Source organism: Thrips palmi, unplaced genomic scaffold (assembly GCF_012932325.1).
Source record: "Thrips palmi isolate BJ-2018 unplaced genomic scaffold, TpBJ-2018v1 HiC_scaffold_1, whole genome shotgun sequence".
Taxonomy (NCBI): domain Eukaryota; kingdom Metazoa; phylum Arthropoda; class Insecta; order Thysanoptera; family Thripidae; genus Thrips; species Thrips palmi.
In genome coordinates this window covers 11,845,521-11,871,046 of record NW_023144620.1, presented here as the reverse complement: position 1 = coordinate 11,871,046, position 25,526 = coordinate 11,845,521, and the positions used below count along the sequence as shown (strand labels likewise).

Here is a 25,526-nt window from a genome sequence, read left to right as displayed (position 1 = left end):
GGAAAGAATTGCAGCAGAACCAAGCAGAACACACAGGAAATCAAATTTAACTGACTTATTTCAAAGAATCTCAAAATTTTATGGGATAGCGTCAAATTGTAGGAAAATCGTCAATAAGCATCGTACTGCGAGCGGCGCGCGCCATTCAAACGACGTTCCATCATCGGACACTCGGGTTACTCGGGCAGGGCATCACGCATGCACCTCCACAAATCATCGGTAAGTCTGTTTTGTTTTGTTTTAAATACAAACACATGAGAAAGTACGTGCCATAATGAACTCTTTTCAATGGGAGCCCCCAAACTATTGTAGACGGAACGGAGGGAACCGGATACATAGATGGGGAACTGCAGACGGATTCGGAGATTCGTTTCCGTCGTTTTCTCTCTCGCACCTGTAGGCAACGCCCCTGAGTGCAAGAGAGACAGGCCGACAGCGTCGCCCCACCACGTCGTCGTTCCGTCTCCGTCCCGGAGGATGACCGAGCTGCGCCGAGCTGCAGACTGATTCCGAGAGTCGTTTTCGTCGTTCTGTCTCTCTCGCGCTCATGGGGCGTCCCGCATAGGTGCGAGAAAGACAGAGCGACGAAAACTACTCTCGGAATCCGTGTGCTGCTGAACCACCCGGGAAACCCGGACGGGCAGGGCACGGGAGGGGGAGGAGGGGGTCGGTTCCGCCGTTACGTAACGGGACATCGCGCTGCCACGCCACTGCCACGCCGCCGCGGCGTTGCGGCGTGCGTACCCGAACCAACGCACCTGCCCGCCCCGCCCGGCCCCGCCGCCTCACATTGAGAAGAAGTGTTCGGTGACGCAACGCCGGCGAGCAGCCCAGCGTCGGCTGCTGCCGCCCATGCCGCCCATGCCGCCGGCCGGAGGCTGTGGAGGCTGTGGAGGCTGCGGGCAGGAGATGCAAGGGCGGCTGAGAAAGCGGATGTACAGGGCTTCACCGAAGGACAACGAGTGAACCAGCCGAAGGGCAGGCGCAACGCTTCCCGAAACCAGCGTCGTTCTTCTGCGGCTGGTCTCGCCTCTGGCTCCGGTTCGAAACGCTGCGCACGGGATTTGTGACTTCCCTCCGTTCCAACCAGAAGGAGCAGAACCTGCCGGCGGCGACGGCGACGAGGCAGGTTCGCAGCGGCGTCGCCGTCAAGTCTGCGAGTACGGCGGCGAGGGAGCCGGGTGCAACGAGAAGGCTGATTCCGAGAACCGTTTTCGTCGCTCTGTCTCTCTCGCACTCATGGGGCGTTCCGTTTGGGTGCGAGAGAGACAGAGTGACGAAACGGACTCTCCGAATCAGTCTCCGGGTCGCAAGCAGCGATTCCTTGCCCGGAGGCGGCGGGTAGAGTGGGGCGGTGCCGCGGGCTGCGCGGGGCACTCGACATGGCGGGGGTGGCGGGCAGCGTGCGGGGCGGGGACGAGAGCGGTGACGGGCCGGCGGGGCCCTGAGCCTGAGGGCCCGAGGGCCTGGCCCACCCGCCAGAGCCGCCAGTACGCGGTGCGCGGTGCACGGTGCGCCGCCAAATCATCTCAATCTCACCGCTCCAGTCCGGGAGTCCGGATCATTGGGGCCGAACTGCTCCGACGCGAGGCGAGGCGAGCCGAGCTGGGCCCGAGCGGTGCAGAGCCGAGCAGAGCCGAAGCCACGCAACCGGGCGAAAGAAGAAAGGGGCCGACCGGCAGACCGGACCAAGTCCTGCGGAGTCCCGCGGACGCGACGCGCGACGCCTCCACAGTGTGCCACACACGGCCGCCGACAGCCGCACCGAGCGCCGCCTCGACCGAGAGTGTGACCGCCATGGCCACGCCCCCAGCGACGACGCCGTCCTCGTGAGGCGTCCCGGCCGTCGCGGCGGGCCAGTGTGCCAGCGAGCTGAGTGAGGCTACGACTTCCGGCACTGTCGCCGGGCGTCAGGACCGATAATAGAGTGAGTACCGACGAGCAGAGGATGAAGCGGTGGCGAGCATTCCTGGTCGTGTGCTGTGGCCTGGCCGGGCCTGGCCGTCCTGGCCGCCGGTGCCGGCCAACGCACAGTGGGCCAGAAGACCGGTGGAGGCGGCCAAAACTCTAGACGAGTTTTGAGCTCCAGAGTCGCTAAGCAGGACTCGAGCCGAACGTGTGACCCCACCAATGGATTGCTCTCCGAACGAGGAATCCATTGGTGGGGTCACACGTTCGGTTCGAGTCCCATTTAGCGACTCTGGTGCTCAAAACGCGTCGAGAGTTTTGGCCGCCTCCACCGGTCTTCTGGCCCACTGTGCAACGCCTCCCCTTTACCTTTCTCCAGCGCCGCGTCGCCTCGTCGCCTCGTTGCGCGCGCCGACGTGTTGTCATCGCGCCGGGCGCCGCGGCTTTGGCGGCTTGGCACGCGACGCGACGCGCGCCCGGTTAGTTCCGGTCTAGGTCCCCGTGGCGCCGTGGCAGTCCAGGTAGTCCTTGCGGTCCTTGTACAACGTACTGCCACCGCCTGTGCTGCATCAGTGATGCTCTGTCCTCCAGAGCCAGTGGCTCCACCTGCCGACGCTGACGGGGAGCTCCCCCAGGAGGTTTTGCTTATTTTCCCTGCCCCTGCTCGCGGTTCTGTCTGGAGCCGCCTGCAAGCTGTGGGCCGGCGCGCCGGTTTTATTGCTATACGGCTATTGACTGCTGGACCACAACACAAATGACCTCAGGCCCGACCACCGCGGCCACGCCGGTGACACACCAAACGGCCGGCTTCACGTCACTCTGTGACGTCATAATTTGAGGTCACGTGGCCCATAAGGATCGAAGGGACGGCAGGCTGACGCGCTGACGCCGGGCTGGCTGGCCTCCAACGGGCCAGCTTTCTTTTTCCCCCCCGAAACACCCCGGGTCGGTCCGGCGCAGACGGACGACGGCGGACGACCCAGACCAGCCAGACGCCGCGTCGGCTCCACTGGGAAACGGCTGCTTGAGTCCAGACTGAGCCCAGACTGAAGCGGCCCAGCTGCTTGAGGCTCCAGGCCTGCCCTCCCCTCCTGGTGACATACGCGGAGCGGGTACACAGGTTGCTTTGACGCTGCAGCCAGCGAGCAAGAGCAGGAAACTTTCGATTTTTTTTCCGAGCGGTCTTTGCGCCGTGTGCATGTACGCGCACACACGCGGGCGCACACAGCTTAAAAACTTCCTACTTGGAGGCGGTCTTACTCTTCGCCGACGAGAGCTCGTCACACATGATATCAGACACTGACCCTCTCCCCCCTCCACCTTCCTCTATCCGCGTCCCGATTCGCTCCGCATATCGCGACAACAAACAGCGTGACAATCTTAGCGCGACAAACATTAAGGAAACGCGCCTGACCCACTCCCGAAAGTGATTAGGAGAAATTTCGGTGGCGTAAGAACAGTCCTTCTGTATGTGTTCAGTTTCGAGCGAGAGACTCCCGACTCGTTGAGCACACAAGTTTCCCTTTGCTGCACACAGAGGCTCCGCCGGTCAGACCAACAGGGTCAGTATCCTGAGGGGCAGGGTCCTGCCGCAGGGAGGGAAGAAAGGGCGAGCGAACGCGAAACGAAACGAGATCCGCGAGGTGTGGGCTGCAGGGCTTGGCTTGACTGGAGGACCAAAAATCGAAAACAAAAACCGCCGCGCAGCGCCGCAATTCCAAACCCACTTTCCCCTCGGGTTCGTCGGGTCTCTGCACGGAGACTTCGGGTGTCCTCTGGGAACTCTTTGGAACTCCTGGGGACTTCTCGGCACTCCTCGGGGCTCTTCTAAACTCCTGGGAACTCGGCGGCGCGCCGCGGCGGGTCAGCCGCCTGCGAGGTAGGCAACCCAGCGGCTGCTGGGCACACGGGTGTCGCGCGGCGGCCTATCCCCCGTTTCACAGGCGCTCCGAGCCTGATCCACTCCACTGTTTCTGTTGCAGCCATGGCGCTGGTCGAGGTGCTCCTGGGCGTGGCCGTGCTGGCCTGCCTGCTGTACTACTACGCCACGAGCACGTTCTCGCACTGGGCGCAGCGCGGCGTGCCTCACCTGCCGCCAAAGATCCTCTTCGGCAACATCAAGGACATCGTCACCTTCCGCACGCTGCACGTGTACGGCTACCAGAAGCTGTACCACCACTTCGACGGGCTGCCCTACGCCGGCATCTACCAGATGCGCACACCATCCCTCATGCTGCGCGACCCGGAGGTCATCAAGCAGTTCCTCGTCAAGGACTTCGCGCACTTCCACGACCGCGGCATCTTCTGCGACGTTGAGCGCGACCCCATGAGCGCCACGCTGGTCAACCTGTCGGGTCGCAAGTGGCGCAACCTGCGCACCAAGCTGACGCCCAGCTTCAGCGCCGTCAAGCTCAAGGGCATGGTGCCGCTGCTCAACGAGTGCGCCGACTCGCTGGTGGCACTGGTGGGCGCGTCGGCGCAGGACGGCGAGGTGGAGATGCGCGAGGTGATGGCCAAGTTCACGACGGACGTCATCGGCTCGTGCGCCTTCGGGCTGCACTTCAACACGCTCAAGGACCCCGACTCGCAGTTCCGCGAGATGGGGCGCCGCGTCTTCCTGCCCACCTACGCGCGCACCGCCACCCACCTCACCAGGGTCTTCTTCCCCGCGCTGCTCAGCGTGCTGCACCTGCGCACCGTCAGCAAGGAGATCACCGACTTCTTCATCTCGCTCGTGCGTGACGTCATCCAGTTCCGGGAGAAGAGCGGCGAGACGCGCAACGACTTCATGCAGCTGCTCATGCAGCTGCGGCAGCAGGAGAAGGCCGACCGGGACGTCAACGACAACGTCGCCAAGGAGGAGGCTGTCGGTGAGTCGAATCGCGGGAGCGGTACTGGGTCATTTCGAGCCAAACGAAAACCGTCACCGTTTTTCTTTCCCCACACAGTGCTGGACGACCGACTCCTCACGGCGCAGGTGTTCATCTTCTTCGTGGCGGGCTTCGAGACGTCCTCGTCCACCATGTCCTTCTGCGTGTACGAGCTGGCCGTCAACGAGCACGTGCAGGAGGCGGCGCGCGCCGAGGTGGACGCCATCCTGGCCGAGCTGGACGGCCAGCCCATCACCTACGAGCACGTCGCCAAGATGACCTACATCGAGAAGGTCCTACTGGGTAAGGCACATTGCGGCGCGTGAGGCACCCCGCTTGTCGGTTTTGTCAAGGACCAACTGAACTGACGCCAAGCTTCCCCTTCCAGAGACGATGCGCAAGTACCCGCCCGTGCCCGGCCTGGTGCGCGTGTGCACCAAGCCCTACACCGTGCCCGGCACCAAGGTGCACATGGACGTGGGCTCCCAGGTCTTCATCCCGACCTTCGCCATCCAGCGAGACCCAGACATCTTCCCGGACCCGGACCGCTTCGACCCGGAGCGCTTCAGCGAGGAAGGTCGCAAGACGTGGCACCCGTTCGCGTACCTGCCCTTCGGCGAGGGCCCCCGGATCTGCATCGGGCTGCGCTTCGCCATGGTGGAGATGAAGCTGGGCCTGGCGCGCCTGCTGCAGCACTACAAACTCCTGCCGTCGCCCAGCCTGCCCGTGCCCATGCGCTTCGACCCCAAGGGCTTCGTGCTCACGGCCGAGGGCGGCATCAACCTGCGCATCCAACCGCGGCACTCAAGCACGGCGTGAAGCGGGACAAAAAAAGAAGAGAAAAGACTTTAAGAGAAGGAGGGAATGTTGGGTGTTATCATTGTTGTAGATTTAAAGGTTTTAAATTAAATAAGATATTTTTATTAGACTGCATGTATCGCGTTGACTTTGATCCTCGGGCACTTCATTCACAAAATATGATGCTTAATTTCATTTGTGCATCATTTTCATTAAAGCTCGTTGTCTAACCAGGATAACAAGGAGTTACAATGGTTTGCATACCAAATGCGTTTCTTTCTTCGAGAGAATCGCTTTTGAGTTCATTAGAAAATGGTAAAATGGATAATTTGAGGGTGCAATCACCAGCAATCAAGCACTGGAATACCAGCTAGACAGAAAATAAAAGAAAGCCAACAATCTCCGAAACAATCTTACCAAATTCACAATTTTGCGAGCCTTTTCTTCTTTACGGTGATAATTTTATAACACTAAAACTATATCAATACACAGCAGCGCCCCGCACAATGATTGCATAACTAATATGTCCACATTGGAAAAGTTTCCAAACATCACACTCATTTCACTCAGTAGTGCACGGTGATTAAAACAACACAACCTCCTGTGACGAAGAACTCACACCACACAGAACTGACACATCACCAGTTTCATAACTGGAATGAGTTTTACGCGAACGATCGCGACGCAAATGCAAGGTACACAATTTTAAAAAAAGAATTACCATAAAAAAAAACAAAAAAAAAAAACAACAAAGGAATGAAGGCAAGCACTGGTGGCAGCCTTCTGCTAGTTCCATCCGCCACGGCCTCTTCCGCGACCTCGAGGGGGTCCTCCAGGCCGGCCACCTCTGCCGCGAGCCCGCATGGGGCCTCCGGAACCCCTGCCGCCCCTCGGCGACGATGAGTAGGAGCTGCCCCAGCCGCCCCCGCGGCCTCGACCTCGGTACCCTGCGCGATGGCCGCCGCCCTCGGCGTCGTCGCCGTCCTCGTGGTGCTCCTCGTCCTCTTCCCAGTGCCGCGGCCTCTTGGAGCCGTGGTGGCCGTGGTAGTCGTCCTCCTGCTCGTGCATGGGGGGCATGTTGGGCGTGGCGAGCAGCCCCCCTCGGGGCGTTTCCAGCAGGCCGTGTGCGCGTGGCTGCGCGGGCCGCTTCTGCTCCCAGCCGCCGGCGCTGCCGCTGCCTCGCATCCCCCGGCCTCGGCCGCGACTGCCACCGCCAGGGCCCCACCGGCCCGGGCTTGGGCCTGCCGAGTCATCGTAGTCCTCGTCGCCACCCTCCGCCCCCAGGCTGCTGGCAGCGCCGCCCCAGCGGCTGCCGCCGTACCCTCCGCGACCTTGCTCGTCCATCTCCTCGCCGTCCTCGTAGTCGTCCTTGCCGCGGTACAGACCACCGGCGCCTGCGCCGGAAGATCCCCTGCGGGGGTCGGTCGGGCGGCCGTCGTCGACAGCGCCGGCCTGGCGGTAGTCCGTGTCCTTCGCCTTGCCGGCGAACGGCCCCGCGCCGGGCACGGGGAACTTCCCCAGCAGCCCGCCGGGGTTGCCGTGCGCGGCGTGGGGCAGCAGCGGCGGCCGCGAGGAACGGCGGTAGTCGCGGTCCTCGCCCTGGTGCTCCTCGTCGGCCGCGGGCACGGACGGGGCGCTGTGCTGAGTGCGCGGGTCTCGTGGGTCTCGCGATTCTCGGGGGTCACGCGGGTCGCGAGGGTCACGCGGGTCACGAGAGTCACGAGGGTCGCGAGGGTCACGAGGGTCTCGAGGATCACGAGATTCGCGGGGGTCTCGCGGGTCACGCGGATCCTAAGAAACAACAAGGAAAGATAAACATGAAGGTCAGAACAATAATAATTTACAATTGTGTCTCAAAGGGATGTGAAATATTTCACTCACCATTAGGGGTCCCGATCGTCTTAGATCGTGATCCTTCATGAATGGGCCTGATGTGGAATTCCTTCCCAGGACTCCCCCACCAGCAGGGATGCCTGGAGCCAACCCCAACAGACTAGGTCCAGGTTGCGATGACTGCCGCATGTCCTTGTCACCATTGCCTGGACCTCTCAAGTCCTGATCACCAAACTCCCTGAAGAAGATCAACGAGATGAATTTGTAGGATGCTACATGAACTGTAAAAAATATATTCTCTCTCAAGTTCCTTACCGTCCGGACATTCGCGGATCTCTCAAATCTTGATCTCCAAATGCATTTTCTTGGTCAATCAGAGTTGAATTGTAAATTTCCTCCTCTTCACTCATAAACCTTTGATGGATAGCATCAGAGTCGTCCTCCTCGTAGCCCTCGTAGTAGTCGTCCTGCTCATCGTAGTCCGCGCCCTGCCCATCGCGGTAGTCCTCCTCGTCCTCATCATTATGAGAGCCCCTAGAACGCCCTCGACCGTGGTCTCGGTCTCTTCCACGACCCCTGGGACGGCTCCTATCCGGCTGCAAGCAACACGTTCACAAAATACAACATACTCCATAGGATGATAAAATAAATAGAGGAAGAAACAAACAATCTGTAAGAGTCATACCAATTTTTGAGGAGGTATATTAGGTGTTGATAGCAAAGGAGGTCTTCTAGGGAGTTCATAGGCTTTCAATGATCGAAGCTCACTGTCAATTGAAGGATCTTCATGGTAATACTGGGTGCTTTCATCATGAGCAATATCATTAACTAAGTCTTCTACAGCACCACAATTGATCAGCCGATATATTGCATCAGCACCATTGCCAATAGTGCGTGACAGAACCGAATCCGCTGGAGTGAGAAAAGACGATTGAGATAAACAAAAAAATTAAAAACAAAGGAGAAATATTTTTAAAAGTACTTAAGGTCAGTATAATACTTACGAGTAACAGGTAAAACTTTTCCATACATGAAGAGGGCTGTTGGTTCTAGTTCTGTTACTGGAACTACACCAGGTACCTTTTCCACAATTTGTTGTATCATTTTAGCAATAGCATCTTGATCAGCTTCTCTATTTTCACAGTTAAAGTCATCATCTCCATTTTCTAGAAGATTAAAAACAAATTGCGCCATAAGATTAAGAAACAGGATATCACAAGATTATACGTTCAACTATGACGGCAAGATGGGCAAGAGTTGGGGAAGAATCTACTTTTCTTTAACATTCACTCACTGACTGGATAAAATCCCGATTCAAAAGGTTCAAAATTATTGGGATAAAAGTTCCTGGGAATATCATGGCAGGGCAACATTTCCATCGTTGGATGGTTGTAACATTCAGTTGGAAATGCAGTTGGAAATGGAAAGAAGGGCTGGTGGCAGGCATATGGGGGAACACTTGCAAAGGGAGGAAGATACACTGCCGGGAGGGGAGGTGGGGCGGGTGCGCTTGGCGCAGGGCGGGCAGGGCGGGCAGGGTAGATGGGGTAGCCAGGACCAGCTCCACGGCGAGGTGGGGGCAGCCATGGTTGCCTGGATAACTCTTTTGAGCGCAAATTCCTTCCTAGAGAATCAATGCATAGACCAGGAGCAAAAACAAAAAATCTCAAGGAAAGTGTTTGGGGCTAAGCTCTAAAGGACATACCTTCATCAAAATTAGGTTTAGCTGTATCATTCCATTGCGCTTGGAAATTCCTAGGAATCGGTTTGGAATAAGGAACCTTTAAGAAAGAAGAAATATCAATTACAAAGTGGTTTGAAAAAAATCGAACATAAAACAAATATATGTGCTCAAAGAGCAGTACTGTAAAATCAATCAATATTAGTTAATACAAACCAAAGATTGTAGGTCAACAACAAATGCTGTGATATAATTTTTGTGTTTCAAGGAAGATGAAGTTAAAACTACAACGGACTATCTATTACATGCTATGGTATGTAAGTAAATAAAATAGACAAAGCACTACAAGCTTAATTAATATCACCTTTGGACGTCGTGAGTTGTTGGCCGTTGAGTTCCATCGCATTCCGGCATAACCCTGAAGCATAACCCACTATATTCATGCATTTATTACAGAACTATCACTATTGAGAGTCTACAGGAAAAAAAGGGAGTAAAAGAAAAGCTCTCCATCCATGTGTCTATGACACAAAGCATCTAAAAAGGTTTCCTAAAACAGAAAATAAATATCTAGGGCGTAACAAGGGAACTGAAAATAATTAAAAATTACAATGGATTGATTACATGCAGAGTGTTAATCTGTAGAAAGAGGGTGAGGAAGCTTTTGTTTTCTTTCAATATTAACCACTAATAGAAAAAGTTCATTAAGACAAGAGACCACATGCTACACCAAAGTCATAAAGGGAGATATAATTGTCAGTCACACATGCAACTAGATGCATCAAATTAAAAAAACAACACACCTTCTTGATGAGAGGCAGTTTACAATTCTTATCATCCATATCAAAATCTAAGCCTGGAATAGCATCCATAGCTGAAGAGGATGATACTGATAACTCAGCAAGCTCATGAGTATTATCAACCTTGTCCTCCGGACCCATTCCAGGTATAACAGCAGTGTCATCTGTATTCCAGAATAGCCATAATTAATTTATACAGATCACAAAAAAAAAAGAACCAAGTATAAAAGTGTAGGTAGAGAAGTGAAACAGAACAAAATACAAACCTTGTTCCATTTCTTCTAAGCCAGTAACACCAGCTGGCATGTTATTTAGGTTGTACTTGTCACGCATTTGGTCACCAGGGCGATTGCGAGTCCAAAATTTGCTAGTATGGTCATTTGATCCTGAACAGAGAATATGACCTAAAGGATGCCATGCCAAGGTCCATACTATACTGTCATGGGCCTGTTCAATTGCCCCAACTTCCTTGTCCGCCCTGCATTGGAAAGGAGAAAAATTGCATTACTAGGCCTATTTGGAAACACAACTTTCACACCAGACCAGATACCCACCCAACATGCCAGAACAATATAGCTCCATCAGAACCGCCACTTGCAAACAATCCTTCATGATATGGATGCCAAGCAACACTACTAGATTCCTTTTTATGACCACGGAACGTTTGTAACTCCTGACTCAGTTGTCTGATGTCAAACAATTTAAGAAGGTGGTCCCGTGACGCAGTTACCAGCCAGTTTCCATTGCTATTCCATTTAACATCCATAACTGTGCTTTTGTGTGCATGTCTGCAAAGAAGGAAGCCCAATTAAAGAATTTGTTTGGAAAATGCAATTTTACTTGGAGATTTCTAAAGCCATTATTAGTAACTTACAAAGTAGCTAATGATTGACCAGTCTTCGGATCCCACAGTTTGACTGGTTGCTGATTGTCTTTACTTCCAGAAACTATAAGCCCTTTCTGGGGATGCCAGTCAACACACTTCACATCTGCACCATGACCTGATCAAAAATTAAAACAAAGAGAAAACATTTAGAAGAATGTCGTAAAACTAAATTATTTACAAGAAATATAAAAATCTCTTATTTGAGAGTTTCTACTATCAAATAGGATTTCTCCTGTTAATTAGCATTGTAACGAATTGATTAGGGCCAAGTAGATACTAACCACGTAGTATTCTCTCCTCATGGCAGCGCAAGAAGTCCCAAACACGAATTGTTCCATCATCTGAACATGTTGCAAACTTGGAATCTGATGGGCTGAAGCTGTTGGTAGAAGACGAATGGAAGACAGGTTAGAGGTGAACAAAAGATCACTCACATTTGACACACAACTTATAAAAGAGAGTTAAAAAAAGTCAATTTATTCATTTATCTCCAGTAATGCTAATTATCTTCAAAAACATGGGTTTAGTAAAAATTTAAAGGTATTAAATAAAAGAGTAACTAATTTTGTAAAAAAAATTTGATTGTCTGCAGCTAATACTATATAGAGAAGAGATGACGTGAAGAAGGAAGATGCCATGTTATATTAAATACTGAGTTGAAGAAGATAATATTGTAATTGCTCATTGGGCAAGTCAAGAAATTACATCATGGAAACACAGTACAGTTTTCTTTCAGTTAGGATGTGCTTGAACCTCCATGATTTGTGTCTGGTATGAGCTGCTATCAAAAACAATGTCATGCCAAGAAAGCCTAAGTGAGAAAACTTCTACTGGAACATTTTTCTATAAAATGAAACAAAAGATATGAGTAACACAACTTCAATGTAAAAAATAAATAAAAATAGAAGCAATTGCTGTAGTACACTCTTTTAGAAGCCTTCCAATTTCAAACCAAATGAGGGGGACTGAGCTAACCAATAGTGAAAATAGATTTGTCTGCATGTGTCCCAATTTATTTTGCAAGATTATAAGCCAAGTGCAATTTAAAGTAATAACTGTTACTATAATAACTGAGCTCTAAATTCCAGAAGCGCCGGGTCAACGTGATAATAACTACGAAGAAATGACAGTTATCACTCATTTATTGGCAGGCCAAGACTTACATCTAGTACAAGTAAAAAAAAAATGGCAACTGGGTGAAACCAATGTGATACCTTTATTCAGTCTCAAAATAAAGATAATAAAAAAAGATGTATGTCTTTCAACAATACTGGTAACTATTAATCAGTCTTTTCGTTACAACAGTCAAGAACACATACTTTAATATAAAAGGATGTAGTGTCCTGAAGGTAGGTTCAAGGTGCACTTTATTTCTTTATTGGAGCACACCAGACCCAAACACATTTTAACACACCAGCTAACCAGGTGATCACAAGAAACGCAAACGTTTTATTGGCTAGACAATCAAAACTAAGACTGCATGGTTCAACTTCATCACATGTGAGAGAAGAATGTGAATGTGTTTGTTTGCCAGCACAAAATACCTACAGGGCTAGTAAATCAGAATTTTCAATTCCACATGCAGAGGTCCTATAGAATCCAAAAATTATTTGTAATACTTCAAAATCACATTTAGAGGCTTATTAATTCATTAATTCAGTAAAAAAAATTTAGCACTCAAATTAAAAGTTTAAAACTCACGGGTATATTTTAATTTGGAAATCCTAACAATGGAAAGGAAGGATAAGTTTCAAGTGACATATTTTACTGAATTGACTTCAGAGATGTTTCCATTCTGTGTGTATAAGTGCATGGGGGGGATTGTTGATAGAAGTGTACATGTTTAGATTCCATGGGTTGAAAAGGATAACTGAAAGATGGAAAACTATTATGCATGAGGTCTGGGGTCATTTAAAAATCAGACTAGAGCCATCACCACTAAAGAACATGCAGAATTGATAAAGTTTAAAATCCTGAATTCAGCAAAGACAAAGAATGAAAACCACAGGATCAGTCCCCCATTATTATTGTTTGTTTGTTTGTTTTTTTAGTGGGGGAAAAAAAACCACGACATGAGTGAGACTGATAAATTAGGCAACCAAACAAATGTGTCATCATGAGAAAGTACTGTATGCCTTAGAAATGAATTTGAATTCCAAAAATAGCAGATTAGGGACAGAAAGTCTAATGTATATGTATGGGACTAGGAGCCTACCCATGTTTGAAGTTCTGAAAGTTCAAACCAATACACACAATTCCTTTTCTCAATCAATTCCAACAACAAATATAATACAATGAGAAGATAGCAGCCTGGCGGCGAGGGAGCAGTACCTTATGCCACGAACAGCCTCCTTATGCCCTTGGAACATCTTGACATTGTTCATGTTGGACTGCCAATACTTGACGTAGCCAGCATGGTCAGCTGTCACCATCCACTGCTCATTATGAGACCAGACCATGGTGCGGACCGGGGAGTCATGAGCCTGAAACATAATACGGGGATAGTTTCAATTTAAAGTCAGCAATCAGAATCCCCCTCCCCCCTGCCCCCCCAAAAAAGAAGGAAAAACAGATTTTTTAAAAAATGCTGGTTCATAACTTGACTTAAGGATGTTTTTTTTCTACTTTTTCAGTCAATGGAGCTACATATCTCACCTGAAGGATGGTTTCAAAGTTGAAAGTCAGTCCATTCCACAAAGTGAACTCTCCACTAGAAGCACCAGTAACTAATCTCCTTCCCTCTGGAGTCCATGCCATACAAAATACAGGACAACGCATTTTATTGGTAGCTGTTTTTACAAATCTTGTTGTTACTGCATTCATGGGATTATCCTCATAACTCCGTGGAGGTTGTAAATCAGGGTAATACAAAACGTCCGGTTGCAGAGCTCTCCTGTCCCTAAAATCTCGTTGCCACACTCTTGCCTATCAAGAAAGATTGGCACATTAAAGATACAATGCCTATGTACCAAATAATTCGTTCATCCAACAAAAAATTACTCACTTCTAACAATTTAATAATGGCAGCATTATAGTCAACAGTTTTTCTCATCACTGATTTTCTCAGTCTTTTCCCATCAAATTCAGGGTCAAGAGTTGGCCTTGGGTATGGACGGAAAGGTTGAAAAAAATGTTGACCTCTTGGTCCCTGCTGTGGTATCCCAGCTGGAGGGCCACCACTGTTGTAACGATTGTAGTGATGACCAGGATGTCCCGGCATGTTTGGTGGTGGGACTGCCATATTTGGTGGTGGTAATGACAAATTTGGTGGCCCACCCATGGGTGGAGGCATCCCCATATTGGGAGGAGGAGAGTTGAAATGAGCCGTTTCTAACATTATGGAAGATTTCGGTCCGGATGACTAAAACAATATAGTATAATATGGAATAAAATGTTCAGCTTGACATAAGGTAATGACTGGAAAGGACTTCACAGAAGTCACTCCGTCTCCAACATCTGAAACAAAATACAAGCCCAGTTAATTACAGAGGAGAGATGCAGACTACAAAGATACCAAGAAGAAACCACCGAGGAACACATAAAGAGAGGAAACCAGAAATGTACACAGCAGGAGTTTGGCAACCAGATGACAGAAATAAGAATCAACTATAATGATTTGACGATGTTGGTCAATCCAAAGAATGAACTCCCAAACCCCAAATAAACTGTTTTCTACTCATTGGGTTTAAAATTAAGACCATAGAAGGACATGATGTTGCTTAGCTGGCAAAAGCCTATGTGCTCTAACCTAACTTAACACAAATAATATGGCATGTAGTAGAGCGTCATTTGCCTCGGCCAGGAGAGAAGAGAAAATTCTTTGAGCTGCAGGTACATCTTTGCAGTATGGGGAGAATTTGTTAAAAACTTGGAAGTGGTATTTCAAGAAGATGTTAGATGAGAATGATGGTTGGGCGGCACAATCATGCACCATGAATGAACAAGGGAATCAACAAAAAAGAAAGGTCTGTGGTACCTACCTACTGTTATATCTAGACATCTTATAAATTAAAATAACAAAACGATGGCAGACAACATGAAGCGGCTTTATTTCAGGGATATTACAGATTGATTATAACCCTGAGGTTCATTCCGCCATCACCGACCGAACCTCGCATCAATTTTGAAAGTACATTCAACTTTCAGCCTGGCGGACTGGACACATCTGAGTCTCATATCTGACCACTTTCAAAACAGTTTTGAGGACTTGGAAGAAGGAAAAACTCTACTGCAAACGATGTTGACGCCCGTAAAACTCTACAAATTGTTTTTTAAATATTTTCTACAGTTGGAATATGGGGCGGTTATTGTTCGGCTGCAAAATGCGTTACCATACAGTCACGCACTGCTGTAGCTACGGGCAAAACAAGGGACGGTCAGCTGACGCACGTTGACGCTGCGTTGACATTTTGGCACATGTTTTTAAAGATCCATGCTTAAATGGCCGTTTTTTTAACATTTTCTCTTCTAAACCAATGCCTCTAAATAGTGGCATTGTCTTTGTGCCATTCCCTGGTTTTAACTGGCCAATCAGACCATGAATAATGAGGATCATTTCTCCGAGGTAGGTTAGAAGTCTCAGTGAGATTCATTTTTTAACCGAGACTATTGTTACAATTAGTTAGCTACATTACAAGTTGTATTTGCACCTCTGAAATACGCCAAACGCTGCCGTATTTTTAAGATCTTTATTGGCCTCCTTAAATGATTTCACTGAATCAAGTGAAAATGACCTATAAGGCCAATGAATGAAGTTGTGAATTTCATTGAAACTGATGTAACTCATCTTATTTCATCTGTGGTTTGAAGTTTCGTTATTTTAAACCATTCAAATCAGATCTCATTCCATAGTTAATCTGTGCGTAGGAAGTTCTTTGTTTTTTGTAAGGAATGTGTTCTAACTCTTTTTGAACAATTTTCAGGAATCCAATGGATCCTCCCCATCTAATTCTGATGAAGTCACCATCAAAGAAAACTCTGAAGAGGATAAACCTTCTGAATCCAAAGAGTCCAAGTCTAAGTTTAATTGTGATGTTTGTCATAAAGTATATCGTCACAAGTCAGATATGCTTCGACATCGGCGAAGTCATATTGAGTCTGTTGTTAAATGTTCTCAGTGCCCTGCCTCATTCCCAACGGAAATGTCACTTAAAAAGCATGTAGCTGCAAAACACGCTGCTGCTGGAAATTCTGGAAACCCTGGAAACCATGATTTTGGTGAACACTTCCTTGCTCAATTAGTTCTTCCCGGTACCACTGCTGAGGTGATAGATGCAGCATCATTTGTTAAAGGTGAGAAGAGATTTGTTGATCAATCGAAAGGTTACCCATGTAGTCAATGTGGGCTTAGATTCAAAGATCGCCGTTCATTAGATAATCACAGCAAGCAACATATAGAAGTAGCAAATGCAGAAAAGGCAAAAGGCTATCATTGTAATCAGTGTGTAGAACATTTTCGAGACAAAAGAGCACTTGAGCGGCATGTCAAGAAGAAGCATGGTAAACCCCATGTATGTATTCAATGTAGGGCTCGCTTTGCAACAGATGAGTTGCTTAAAGAACATGAATGTAAACTTGAAGAGAGCAAGCAATTTGCATGTGTGAAGTGCAATGCAACATATTCCAGCCCACGTAACTTAAAACGTCATATGCAAAATCATCACTCCAGTGCTAAACATTTGAGCTGCCCTGTTTGCCAAAAGGAATTTGGCGGTGACAAAGATCTCAAAGCTCACATGAAGAAGCATGAAGAGACTACCTGTAATCAATGTACAGCTGTGTTTGACACCGAGGAAGAACTTCAGAGTCATGTTTGCACAATGCAGTGCCACTTCTGCATGGAGCTATTTGCATCAAAGACTGCTCTTGAAGATCACATGCTCAATCTACATGCAGCTGAATTGGAAGAAGAACGAAGTGATGATTATCGATTAGATGATGATGATGACGATGACGATGATGGAGAGGAAGATGGAGACGACAACGATGATGAAGATGATGATTTTGAAGGTGAAGCTACATTTGAAACTAATATGTCTACTGGTGGAGAGAATGAAAATTTAATTAGAACAGAAGAGGATGAAGAAGCTAATGATGAAGAAGATGATGATGAGATGGTGAGAACACCTGATGATATTGGCTTTGAGGAAGACTTCGATTTGGAGAATGGTATGAGTGAATTTGCTAATAGTCCTCAAGATGATACTCCCCTTTGCATTGCCTGCGGAACATCTTTCCATACTATTAAAGACTTAAAAATTCATATGATGGAACATGCAAGGAAACGATCATTTGTTTGCTTGAAATGTAACAAAAACTTTACCACCATGACAAATTTGCGCCGTCACTTACAACATCATGAGAAGAATACCTGTAAGATGTGTGGATTATTTTTCCTTCATGCTAAGTCATTTGAGATTCACGATTGTGGTTACACACCTTACTGCAACATTTGTCATAGACCATTTAATTCTAAACGTGAATATAGATTGCACATGTTAACTCATGGGATCATAGAAGAGGAAGATAAGAATGAATGCTATAAGTGTGCAGATTGTGGTAAAACATTTGCAAAGTTCATGAACTTCCGTGCTCATCGCGCCAACCACACTGGAGAAAAACCTTTTGTATGCCGTGACTGTGGTGAAGGATTTTTGTCAGCCACTGCCTTAAGAATTCATAGAAGAACACACACTGGAAAAACTTATTTCAGCTGTCAACAATGTGATGCTACGTTTGTATATGAATTCAAGCTAAAGCAACACTTGTTGACCCACAAAACTGATGAAGAAATGCCTTTTCACTGTCCCTATTGTCAACAGGGCTTTGTTGCAAAATCTGGCCTGTTGCGCCATGAAGTCGTATGTCAAGCACAATCCCAATCCTCTGAAGCAAATAAGGAAGAAAGCGCTGAAGCAATGCGAAAGCAAAGAATGTACAACAGAAGCAAAGTTGGCAAAAATCCTAACAAGAAGTGCCATGAATGCGGTGAAAGTTTCCTGCGTTATGATCAGTTCCTTTTGCATATGCGAACCCACAATGACAAAGCTGAGCTTCCATTGAAGTGTTCCTACTGTCCAAAGGGTTTTGTTCATGAGTACAACAGAAGACAACATGAAAGATTTTGTGCTAATCGATCTGCTGAAGAAAGGAAAGAACGTCTCCAGAAAGAAAGAGATTACAACTTGTACAAGACATTTAAAGGGCAGAAGGTCTTTAAATGCAATGAATGCAAGCAGATGTTCCGATACAGGCATAAGTTTGTGTTGCATCAAGAAACGCACAAAAGTGATGGAGAAAAGAAGTATCATTGTCTACTTTGTGGTGGTGGATTCGTATCCAGATCAGGACTCAAGCGGCATGGAATGCACTGCGAGAAACGATCCCAGCATGAAAGAGGACAGAGACAAGAGAAGAAAAAGCAAAAGGCAAGTATGCTTAAGCGTGCTATTGGCAGATCCAAGTCTAAAGGAGAAGAGAAGAGTCTTTGGTGTGCTGACTGTGGGGAAGGATTTGCATCAAAGCAAGATCTCTCCAATCACAGACTCTCTTGCATAAGAGCTGTCATATCAGGAAAGAAGAAAGTTGTTCCAAAAACTGTACTGAAAGACTTCAAATGTCCCATCTGTACTCGAGTTTTCCATTTTGCTCATATCCTGAAGTTGCACATGGATGCCCACAATGGGATCTTCCCCTACCAGTGCAAAATGTGTTCTCGTGGCTTCACTCTCAAGTCCAGTTACTTATTGCATAAATGCCTGAAAGATGGAGCGCTGGCTGATCAAGATCAAGATGGAGAAGGGGCATCTGTAGAAGAAATGGAAGCCATGCAACATATAAAAGAAGAGCCTATGGATGAAGAGGCTTGATTTGTCACCATTGGTTTGTAATTTCCTGCACGTATATAAAAAAGCACTAAAACCAAGTTTGTGTGATTGTGTTGCATATTTGTTGGAGAGCAGCTATAGCAAATGTAATCTACTGAACCATGTTTGCTGAAAACTTTCACAATTTTTATTACTCTCTCCATAAATGGAGTGAAATCATTGAGTCTATTTTAGAAAATAACTGTAACTTGATCACCATCTTTTCTGCTCTCAAGATATTGAATTTTTGGTTGTGCAGGCTTACAGTCCTACAAAAATGTGCTTTTGGTGTTCTGTTTACTAGCATTTCTAATGTGAAGTCCCAGAGGTTTAGTGCCATTACCTCATGATGATTGTCTGGCCTATATTTTCGCTTCAACCATGCCTACTTAGCGCTTCTCTGAGAATGTTTGTATACCTTTCAAGAGATCAAATGCTATTGAGCAAAGTACTATATTTGTCTTGTCACCTTGTGTCACTCTTGACTATGTATTAATAAGTATTGATCCCCGGTTATTACTACAGTTCTTAAGACTGACATTTGCAATAAATTCTTGAAGCTCGTAATGTGATGACTAAGTCAATGTGGTGTTAATTATTTCAAATTTTAGTTATGATATATCTCTTGTTTATATTTTTATTTGAAAATGTTTACATTTTCTGATTCTTGTTTTTTTTTTCTTTTGTTTATGTGAATGTTTAAATTGCAATATTGTCTTTAGATTAATTTCAGAAAACATGTGGCAGCTGTAGCTATGGGTTTTCAGACTTTCTTTTAAAAGAGTTGATATAAATCTGAAACCTTTCTGTTTTGTTTCATTTCTTAATTTTTTTTCTTTTGTTTTTTCTTGTTGAAACTTGTACTTTCAGAAGTCTGTGGTCTGTTTTTCTTTTATTCAGCTTTAAGAGTCGAATTGTCCTTGTTCATTTTTTCCTTTTGTTTAAAAAGTATTGAATTTTAAGTTTTGTCAGTTATTCAGATTTTAAACACACAATATAGTTTAGTATAAAAATTCCTGGAGTGCGTTGGATTGGGACCAATTCTTGAGCTTATTCTTGATAGTTGTTTTAGGTACAATTTGTTGAAGAACGGTGACGCAAGAACAAATTTGTTACCACAGCTTTTCAATCACTTAATGTAAAGATGTTGGTACTTTAAGGTTGTGGTGGTTTGGACTTATCTAGTTGATGATTCAACAGAGCTCAATCGTCCTATAAAGAAATTTAGAGTAAGTGTAATTTTTACCAATAAATGTTTTGAATTAATATCTCTCTTTCATTGCCTCTCTTCCTCGCACTAAGCAGAGAGTAGTTGTCACAAGTGCTTGAAACATAAAGCATGAATAGACGCACTAAAGTACTCAGGGATTCAGGATTTCTTTGAACATTGAGGAAACATATTTCATTGCTGGCTTCGACAAGACAGCCTGAATTTAATGAATTGTCAATTTGTAGGTCTGATGACAGAGAGGGAGGAATTGACATAAGTTGGACATGTGATAGTTATGGTAGAGGGAGGAACAGGATCTGAGAAGAAGCAGATACTTCACACATTCTTACAATTCGACTGATGTTCCAGAAATTCCACACAACGGATGGATATAACTACGCTCACTCGCTAGGGACAGCCACGATCGCAAACGCGTCCTCAGAGCCACAGTCTGAAATTTTCGACTCCGCCCCTTCGGCACGGCCGATTATTGCCGAATGACTTGCCTACCGTGCAGGCCGCAGGTGCTTAATTCGGGGCTCTCATCTGGGTAGTCCACTAAGTTTTCAAAAAAAATATAATATTTTCGCTTTTTTGTCAGAGTACGCGAACTCACATGACGGTTCAGTGATCTGTTGCGTTTTTCAATACGTGGAGGTGACTATGTAGCACGAAACGCAACACTTGTCTTCTCTGGACTGTGTCTATCACTCACACCAACAAAACACGGAACGGTTTTGGGGTGAATATGGCACTGGAAAATAGACATTTAACCTGCTACTTATTCGACAACCTATCCACGTATCCACAAACAATCAACGTCGTTAAGTTGGGTACTGCCCCTGTTTGCGGCCACACGAGTGCTGCCTTATCGTGAGGGTTTCTCAGTAGAACCGCTGGGTTGTGGCGTTTAGCGCCTGTGAGGTAGGCCATCTGCCTATCGCGCAACACACTGGTGCAGGGAGGGAGGCCTACCTCGCCCCTGTCGTCATCGCAGGGGCAAGGTAGGCCACCGTCTCCGCGCCGGTGTTTTACGGGACGAGATTGTGGCCTACCTCACAGGCGCTAAACGCGGCGAAAGGCGGGCGGCTGCTGAACCTTCGCGGTCAAACTGCTGTTTTACAGATTCTGAGCTCTGAGATTCGTGATTGTGTTCCGGGGGTTCACCCCGAGATCGCCAGGATAGCAACGGCAGCCTCTTGAGCGCGGAGTATCGGCGTATCGGTGGGTCGCGCGCTGTGGTGACCTCTCCCAGCCCAACGTCAAAGGCGTCACGTGCGCGGCCTACTTTCCAGGCGCCCTTTGGTATCTCTAAGCCTCTCCCGGCCCGGCAGCTAGGCCGCTGACACACAGTGGGCCGGAAGACCGGTGGAGGCGGTCCAAATTCCGGACGTGTTTTGAGCACGAGAGTCGCGGAACAGAACTCGAACCGAACGTGTGACCCCACCAATGAATTCCTCTTTGAACGAGGAGTCCATTGGTGGGGTCACACGTTCGATTCGAGTCCTGTTCCGCGACTCTGGAGCTCACTACACGTCCGGGATTCTGACCGCCTCCACCGGTCTTCTGGCCCACTGTGCGACAAGGAAACAACACAGTACAGGTCTGCGCCATCTAGGGCTGCGCCGCGTTGTAGTGCGGCGTCCTGGCGGTCCTGGAGAGGGCGACGGCGTGCGTGGGCGACTGCCGCTGCAGCTGAAGCTCGTGCTCCAGCTGCCGCAGCCCCCGCGTCACGGCGGTGTGGTAGCGCTGCGACAGGCTGGCCTCCGTGCCCTTGAGCCCGGGGATGTGCCCCGTGTAGCCCGCGATGGGTGGCAGCGCCGCGGAGATGTGGCTGTCTGTCAACAACACGAACGCGTCAACAGTCTACTCGGCCGCCGTCAGCACCGGCAGGACGATGACGTCACCCGTTTGTCCCCAGTGTGTGCGTGGGCGGGCCCTCCCTCCGGCTCGCGCACACGCTACCGAAATACTTTCGGGAAATATTTGCAGATGCTCTCATGCGGAAGTCGCGCACCGTGTCGCTGTGTCAGCAGCAGCAGGAGCAGCAGACTGATTCCGAAAGGTCGTTTCGTCGCTCTGTCTCTTTCGCACTCATCGCGCACCCTGGAGGCGTGGGAGGGAGACGGCGACGAAACGACTCTCTTCGGAATGGCTCGGCAGGACGCTACACCGCACAACGCACCTTTGTACCGGTCGGCGCTGAAGGCGTCGGGCTGCGCGATGGCCTCGGGGATCACGTCGCGGCCCCGGATGCTGAGCTGCGGCGGCGGAGGGTTCGCCTGCACACAAGGAATGGTCACCACGCCGCCAAGCGCGGCTGCAGGGCGCAGTGGGCCTGAAGACCGGTGGAGGCGGCCAACATTCTAGACGCGTTTTGAGCTCCAGAGTCGCTGATTGGGACTCGAATCGAATGCATGACCCTACCAATGTAACCTCGTTCAAAGAGCAATCTGTCACACGTTTGGTTTGCGTCCCATGTAGCGACTCTGGAGCTCAAAACGCGTCTAGAATTGTGGCCGCCTCCACCGGTCTTCTGGCCCACTGTGCTGTGCAGGGGCAGCAAGGTGGGCGACGCACTGCCACTAACTGCGACTAGCAGACTGACTCCGAGAGTCATTTTCGTCGCTGTCTCTGTCGCACCTCTACGGGACGCGCCATGAGTGCAAAAGCGACAGGGCGGTGTGAGCGACTCTCGGAATCAGTCTGCAGCACTACCTGCACGTCCCGGGCGGCCCTGGCCTTGCGCGCCGCCTGCTCCACGGTGCGCGCCTGCAGCAGCGCCAGCGCCGCGTCGGCCGCGCGCCCGAACGACGTGCCGTACCGGAACGTCATGCCGGGGATGAAGCCTGCAACGGTGTCCATTCACAGTGGCGCGCCATGGCGGAGAGGACGAGTGGACGGGGATCGAACAGCGACATGTCCTACCAGTGTAGCCGAGCACGAACGGGCGCGCCCGCTGTGCGCCCAGCGGGGCCACGCGGTCGCCGTGGGCGCGGTGGCCAGGGTCCTCGCTGTGGACGCGGCGAAGGGGGAACTCGGTGGGGTAGTGCGGCTCGCCGTAGCGGAACTGCGACCCCAGGGAACCGGGGCTGGCACGCTCGCGCAGCTCCTGCGCGAGGCAAAGACATCCGTCAAAGAGAACCCTTGGATGGAACGACACTTCGACTACAGGCTTTTACTCACCCTCAGGATGTCCTTGGTGTTAGCGCCGTACGGTTTGCCGAAGCGGAACTTGAGCATGGGGCAGTGCCCCGTGTACCTGCACATGACGAGGTCCTGTCAGAACGGTCAGAAGTCAGAACGCTGCGGGCGGCAAGGTGACGGCGTGACGCTGCGGGCCGCGGACTGCCGCGGACGGGTCGCGGGGGAGGCTGGCCGTGCACTACGCGCACTACGCGGCGCGCGCCAGGCAGTGCAGTGGCAAGGCGGGCAAAGGATTCGCTTGTTGCGCGGGTCGGCCGGGACGGCGGACCGCCCAAGGGGTACCGCGGGTATCGACTCCGAGGGAAGAGTTTGGGGAGGGGGACTGTCTGAAGCGGCCTGAAGGTGATCGAGCCGGTAGACATTGTTCTCATTGGCGGGCCGGCGCGACCAGTGTACCCAGTCCCGGTCCTTCCTTATACAGCCAACTGGCCCGGACCAGGACCCCCGGCCCCTGCGTCCTGCCCCCGTCCACTTTTAACATGACAGAACTGCCGCTGCGCTGTCGGCTTGGCTGTCGGGCACGGCGTCGCTTCCTGGCGCTTTTCGCCGCAAGGCAGCCAGCGGAGCGGGGCCACGCGAAAAAAGAAACACGAAAGGGCCACGGCAAACACCGACCGGGAGGGCCGCCGCAACTAGCGCCTCCAGGATATCTTCCATCCCTCTCGGCCTCTCCGTCATCGTGCCAATCTCTCTCCGCGTTTCCGGCCCGCCCTGCTCGGAGGCCCCCACCCTACCCCCGCCCTTGCAGGCCTTGCACCCGGTAGGGCGGTGCCCGCTGGTGCCTGGTTCCGCGACCGTGGGCCCCAGGCGGCCCTAGGCCATGCCGCGGCCCAGGCGGCAGGCGGCAGGTCTCAGTGGGGCAGGGAAACGGCGGATGCACGAGGGGGTGGCGCGGCTCCCGGCTCGCGGCCCGCGGCCCACACACCGTCGCATCCCCGTTTGTAAACACGACCTACTTCGCTCGTCACCGACGATAGCTCAATGTTCAACCCCCCCAAACTTGATGTCGGCGGACATGACGCACCGATTCACCAACGCCTACACTGCTGAGAGTGGCCAGCAACGCACTTCTAGGTGTCCTTCAAATCTGCAGAGAATAAATTTCTAGTTTGTCCAATTTCAACTGGATTTAGTGTAAGATCTAATCTAATATTCAACCATCTTAGGGACCGAACGTTTGTAGCTGTCTTTAGACATCTCCACGATTAGTGGCGACTTGCTATGAGAATTGCCAGTTCTATCATGTAGAGGACTTTCAACGGCGAGAGAACTGCGATGCGGTGCGGGCGCCACAGGTGACGGGTACTTTCTTTGCGCATTGGTCGTTCCCTCCAGCCACGTGCACCTGCAGCAGACCGATTCCGAAGAGTGGTTTCGTCGCTCTGTTTCTGTCGCACTCATGGGGCGTCCCGTCAGGGTGCGAGAGAGACAGCAACGAGACGGTTCTTCGGAGTCGCTTCTGCTGGCCTTCACCACGTGCCACGTGCCCTGGACGAGGCAACCCTCCTCACACAAACCCACCCCGGAATGAGACAGTCGTCCGTCTGCCGGAAGTACGCCTCCCTGGCGGCGGCGGACAAGTCGAGGAAGACCATCTTGCCATGGGCGGGGGCGTCCTCTCAGGTCGTCTTAGGTCGGCGACGAGCGGTGCGACGACGCGACGCGGGGCTCGCGGGTCTTGTTGGGTCGTGGCGGCAGGGAGGTGGCGGCGCCCGCCTGGAAGGCCTCCAAGGGACTGCCAGGGACTGGCGGCCTCGCTGGCGGCTCAGCCCGACTAATGCCGAACCTCACCTTGCACCGAGTTAGCGCCACGGCCGCCGGGGCCGCCGGGGCCTGCCGGAGGCCTGGCCAAGGGGCCCACGCCACACCCAGTGCAGGGGCACCCAGGGGGCGGGGCACGGTGGCAGGGCACGGCGGCGGCACGCCACGGCAGGCGCTGTGTCGCACTTACTTTACCTCTGCGTGCCGCCAGGGGCGTGGCGTGGCGCCGTGGCACAGTGTAGCGGTTTGCAGTTTGCATCGAGGTCAAGGGGTGCAATGCGGTGAAGGTGTGCGAAGGGCGGCAGCTGCTGGGGGCTGCAAGCACACTGAAAGCCACCCCTATCGCGTGCGGTGCGCCCCGCGTGGCCGCGTCACGTGTCCTTTGGTGACACAGGCCAGCGTCACAGAAACACATGACTGCTCAGATTTTGCGACGGCTCTGTGTATTATCGGTTTCTCTCCAAGTTTTCTCCACTTTCTGGCTTTCGTAACTTTTATTTGATTTTCGAACTGTTCATCATGGTTTCTTCCCCCCGCGACACACTCTTCGCCGCAAGGGATGCAAGGGTTGGAACGGACACTGTGCTGTGCACTGTGGGGTGGGGTGTGGGTGGGACGTCCCTCTTCGAGTTCGACGAACTCGCGTGACTGTACAGCACGAAACGTGCGAGACACCGCGCGCCGACGCGCCGATACTCCTCCTCCAA

The 25,526-nt window shown here is 50.3% G+C and overlaps 4 protein-coding genes across 8 annotated transcripts; 2 read left to right on the top strand and 2 right to left on the bottom strand.

Annotated features, from left to right (window-relative positions):
• The first annotated feature begins 25 nt into the window (after window positions 1–25).
• On the top strand, window positions 26–5,711 carry LOC117642215 (probable cytochrome P450 6a14). Of its 3 annotated transcripts, none has more exons than XM_034380174.1 (4): window positions 26–219; window positions 3,891–4,778; window positions 4,857–5,081; window positions 5,167–5,711. In XM_034380174.1, exons 2-4 carry the CDS (start codon window positions 3,893–3,895, stop codon window positions 5,595–5,597), a joined length of 1,542 nt encoding a protein of 513 aa, XP_034236065.1. In that variant the 5' UTR covers window positions 26–219; window positions 3,891–3,892; the 3' UTR covers window positions 5,598–5,711. The 3 variants fall into 3 exon arrangements, with proteins under 3 accessions (XP_034236065.1, XP_034236058.1, XP_034236075.1); XM_034380167.1 differs by lacking the exon at window positions 26–219 and adding an exon at window positions 1,754–1,927; XM_034380184.1 differs by lacking the exon at window positions 26–219 and adding an exon at window positions 2,949–3,787.
• On the bottom strand, window positions 5,677–15,027 carry LOC117642171 (pre-mRNA 3' end processing protein WDR33). Of its 3 annotated transcripts, none has more exons than XM_034380090.1 (16): window positions 14,757–15,027; window positions 13,781–14,232; window positions 13,432–13,701; window positions 13,108–13,259; window positions 11,058–11,155; window positions 10,765–10,891; window positions 10,445–10,678; window positions 10,157–10,368; window positions 9,894–10,054; window positions 9,455–9,508; window positions 9,115–9,190; window positions 8,414–8,575; window positions 8,095–8,321; window positions 7,725–8,005; window positions 7,458–7,647; window positions 5,677–7,367 (listed from the first exon to the last, which is right to left on the bottom strand). In XM_034380090.1, exons 2-16 carry the CDS (start codon window positions 14,111–14,113, stop codon window positions 6,363–6,365), a joined length of 3,582 nt encoding a protein of 1,193 aa, XP_034235981.1. In that variant the 5' UTR covers window positions 14,114–14,232; window positions 14,757–15,027; the 3' UTR covers window positions 5,677–6,362. The 3 variants fall into 3 exon arrangements, with proteins under 3 accessions (XP_034235981.1, XP_034235990.1, XP_034235999.1); XM_034380099.1 differs by lacking the exon at window positions 14,757–15,027 and adding an exon at window positions 14,525–14,688; XM_034380108.1 differs by lacking the exon at window positions 9,455–9,508.
• Window positions 15,028–15,133: 106 nt separating this feature from the next.
• Window positions 15,134–19,907, top strand: LOC117642194 (zinc finger protein 14-like). The gene is made up of 2 exons (XM_034380133.1): window positions 15,134–15,340; window positions 15,699–19,907. The coding sequence occupies exons 1-2, from the start codon at window positions 15,314–15,316 to the stop codon at window positions 18,642–18,644; spliced, it is 2,973 nt and encodes a 990-aa protein (XP_034236024.1). The 5' UTR covers window positions 15,134–15,313; the 3' UTR covers window positions 18,645–19,907.
• A 105-nt stretch (window positions 19,908–20,012) lies between these two features.
• Window positions 20,013–24,817, bottom strand: LOC117642239 (protein FAM166B-like). Its single transcript, XM_034380203.1, has 7 exons — window positions 24,580–24,817; window positions 23,038–23,113; window positions 22,780–22,963; window positions 22,570–22,700; window positions 22,037–22,133; window positions 21,451–21,689; window positions 20,013–21,205 (listed from the first exon to the last, which is right to left on the bottom strand). The coding sequence occupies exons 1-6, from the start codon at window positions 24,651–24,653 to the stop codon at window positions 21,466–21,468; spliced, it is 786 nt and encodes a 261-aa protein (XP_034236094.1). The 5' UTR covers window positions 24,654–24,817; the 3' UTR covers window positions 20,013–21,205; window positions 21,451–21,465.
• Window positions 24,818–25,526: the final 709 nt, after the last annotated feature.

Coding starts and splice junctions, on each gene's coding strand:
- LOC117642215 (XM_034380174.1), top strand. CDS start 3,893: ATGGCGCTGGTCGAGGTGCTCCTGGGCGTGGCCGTGCTGGCCTGCCTG. Junction 4,779..4,856: donor CGCCAAGGAGGAGGCTGTCG/GTGAGTCGAATC, acceptor TTCCCCACACAG/TGCTGGACGACCGACTCCTC. Junction 5,082..5,166: donor CATCGAGAAGGTCCTACTGG/GTAAGGCACATT, acceptor TTCCCCTTCCAG/AGACGATGCGCAAGTACCCG.
- LOC117642171 (XM_034380090.1), bottom strand. CDS start 14,113: ATGTTAGAAACGGCTCATTTCAACTCTCCTCCTCCCAATATGGGGATG. Junction 10,679..10,764: donor GGTCAATCATTAGCTACTTT/GTAAGTTACTAA, acceptor CCTTCTTTGCAG/ACATGCACACAAAAGCACAG. Junction 8,322..8,413: donor AAAAGTTTTACCTGTTACTC/GTAAGTATTATA, acceptor TTCTCACTCCAG/CGGATTCGGTTCTGTCACGC.
- LOC117642194 (XM_034380133.1), top strand. CDS start 15,314: ATGAATAATGAGGATCATTTCTCCGAG. Junction 15,341..15,698: donor ATGAGGATCATTTCTCCGAG/GTAGGTTAGAAG, acceptor AACAATTTTCAG/GAATCCAATGGATCCTCCCC.
- LOC117642239 (XM_034380203.1), bottom strand. CDS start 24,653: ATGGTCTTCCTCGACTTGTCCGCCGCCGCCAGGGAGGCGTACTTCCGG. Junction 23,114..24,579: donor GACGACTGTCTCATTCCGGG/GTGGGTTTGTGT, acceptor CGTCATGTGCAG/GTACACGGGGCACTGCCCCA. Junction 22,134..22,569: donor GGGCCGCCCGGGACGTGCAG/GTAGTGCTGCAG, acceptor CCTTGTGTGCAG/GCGAACCCTCCGCCGCCGCA.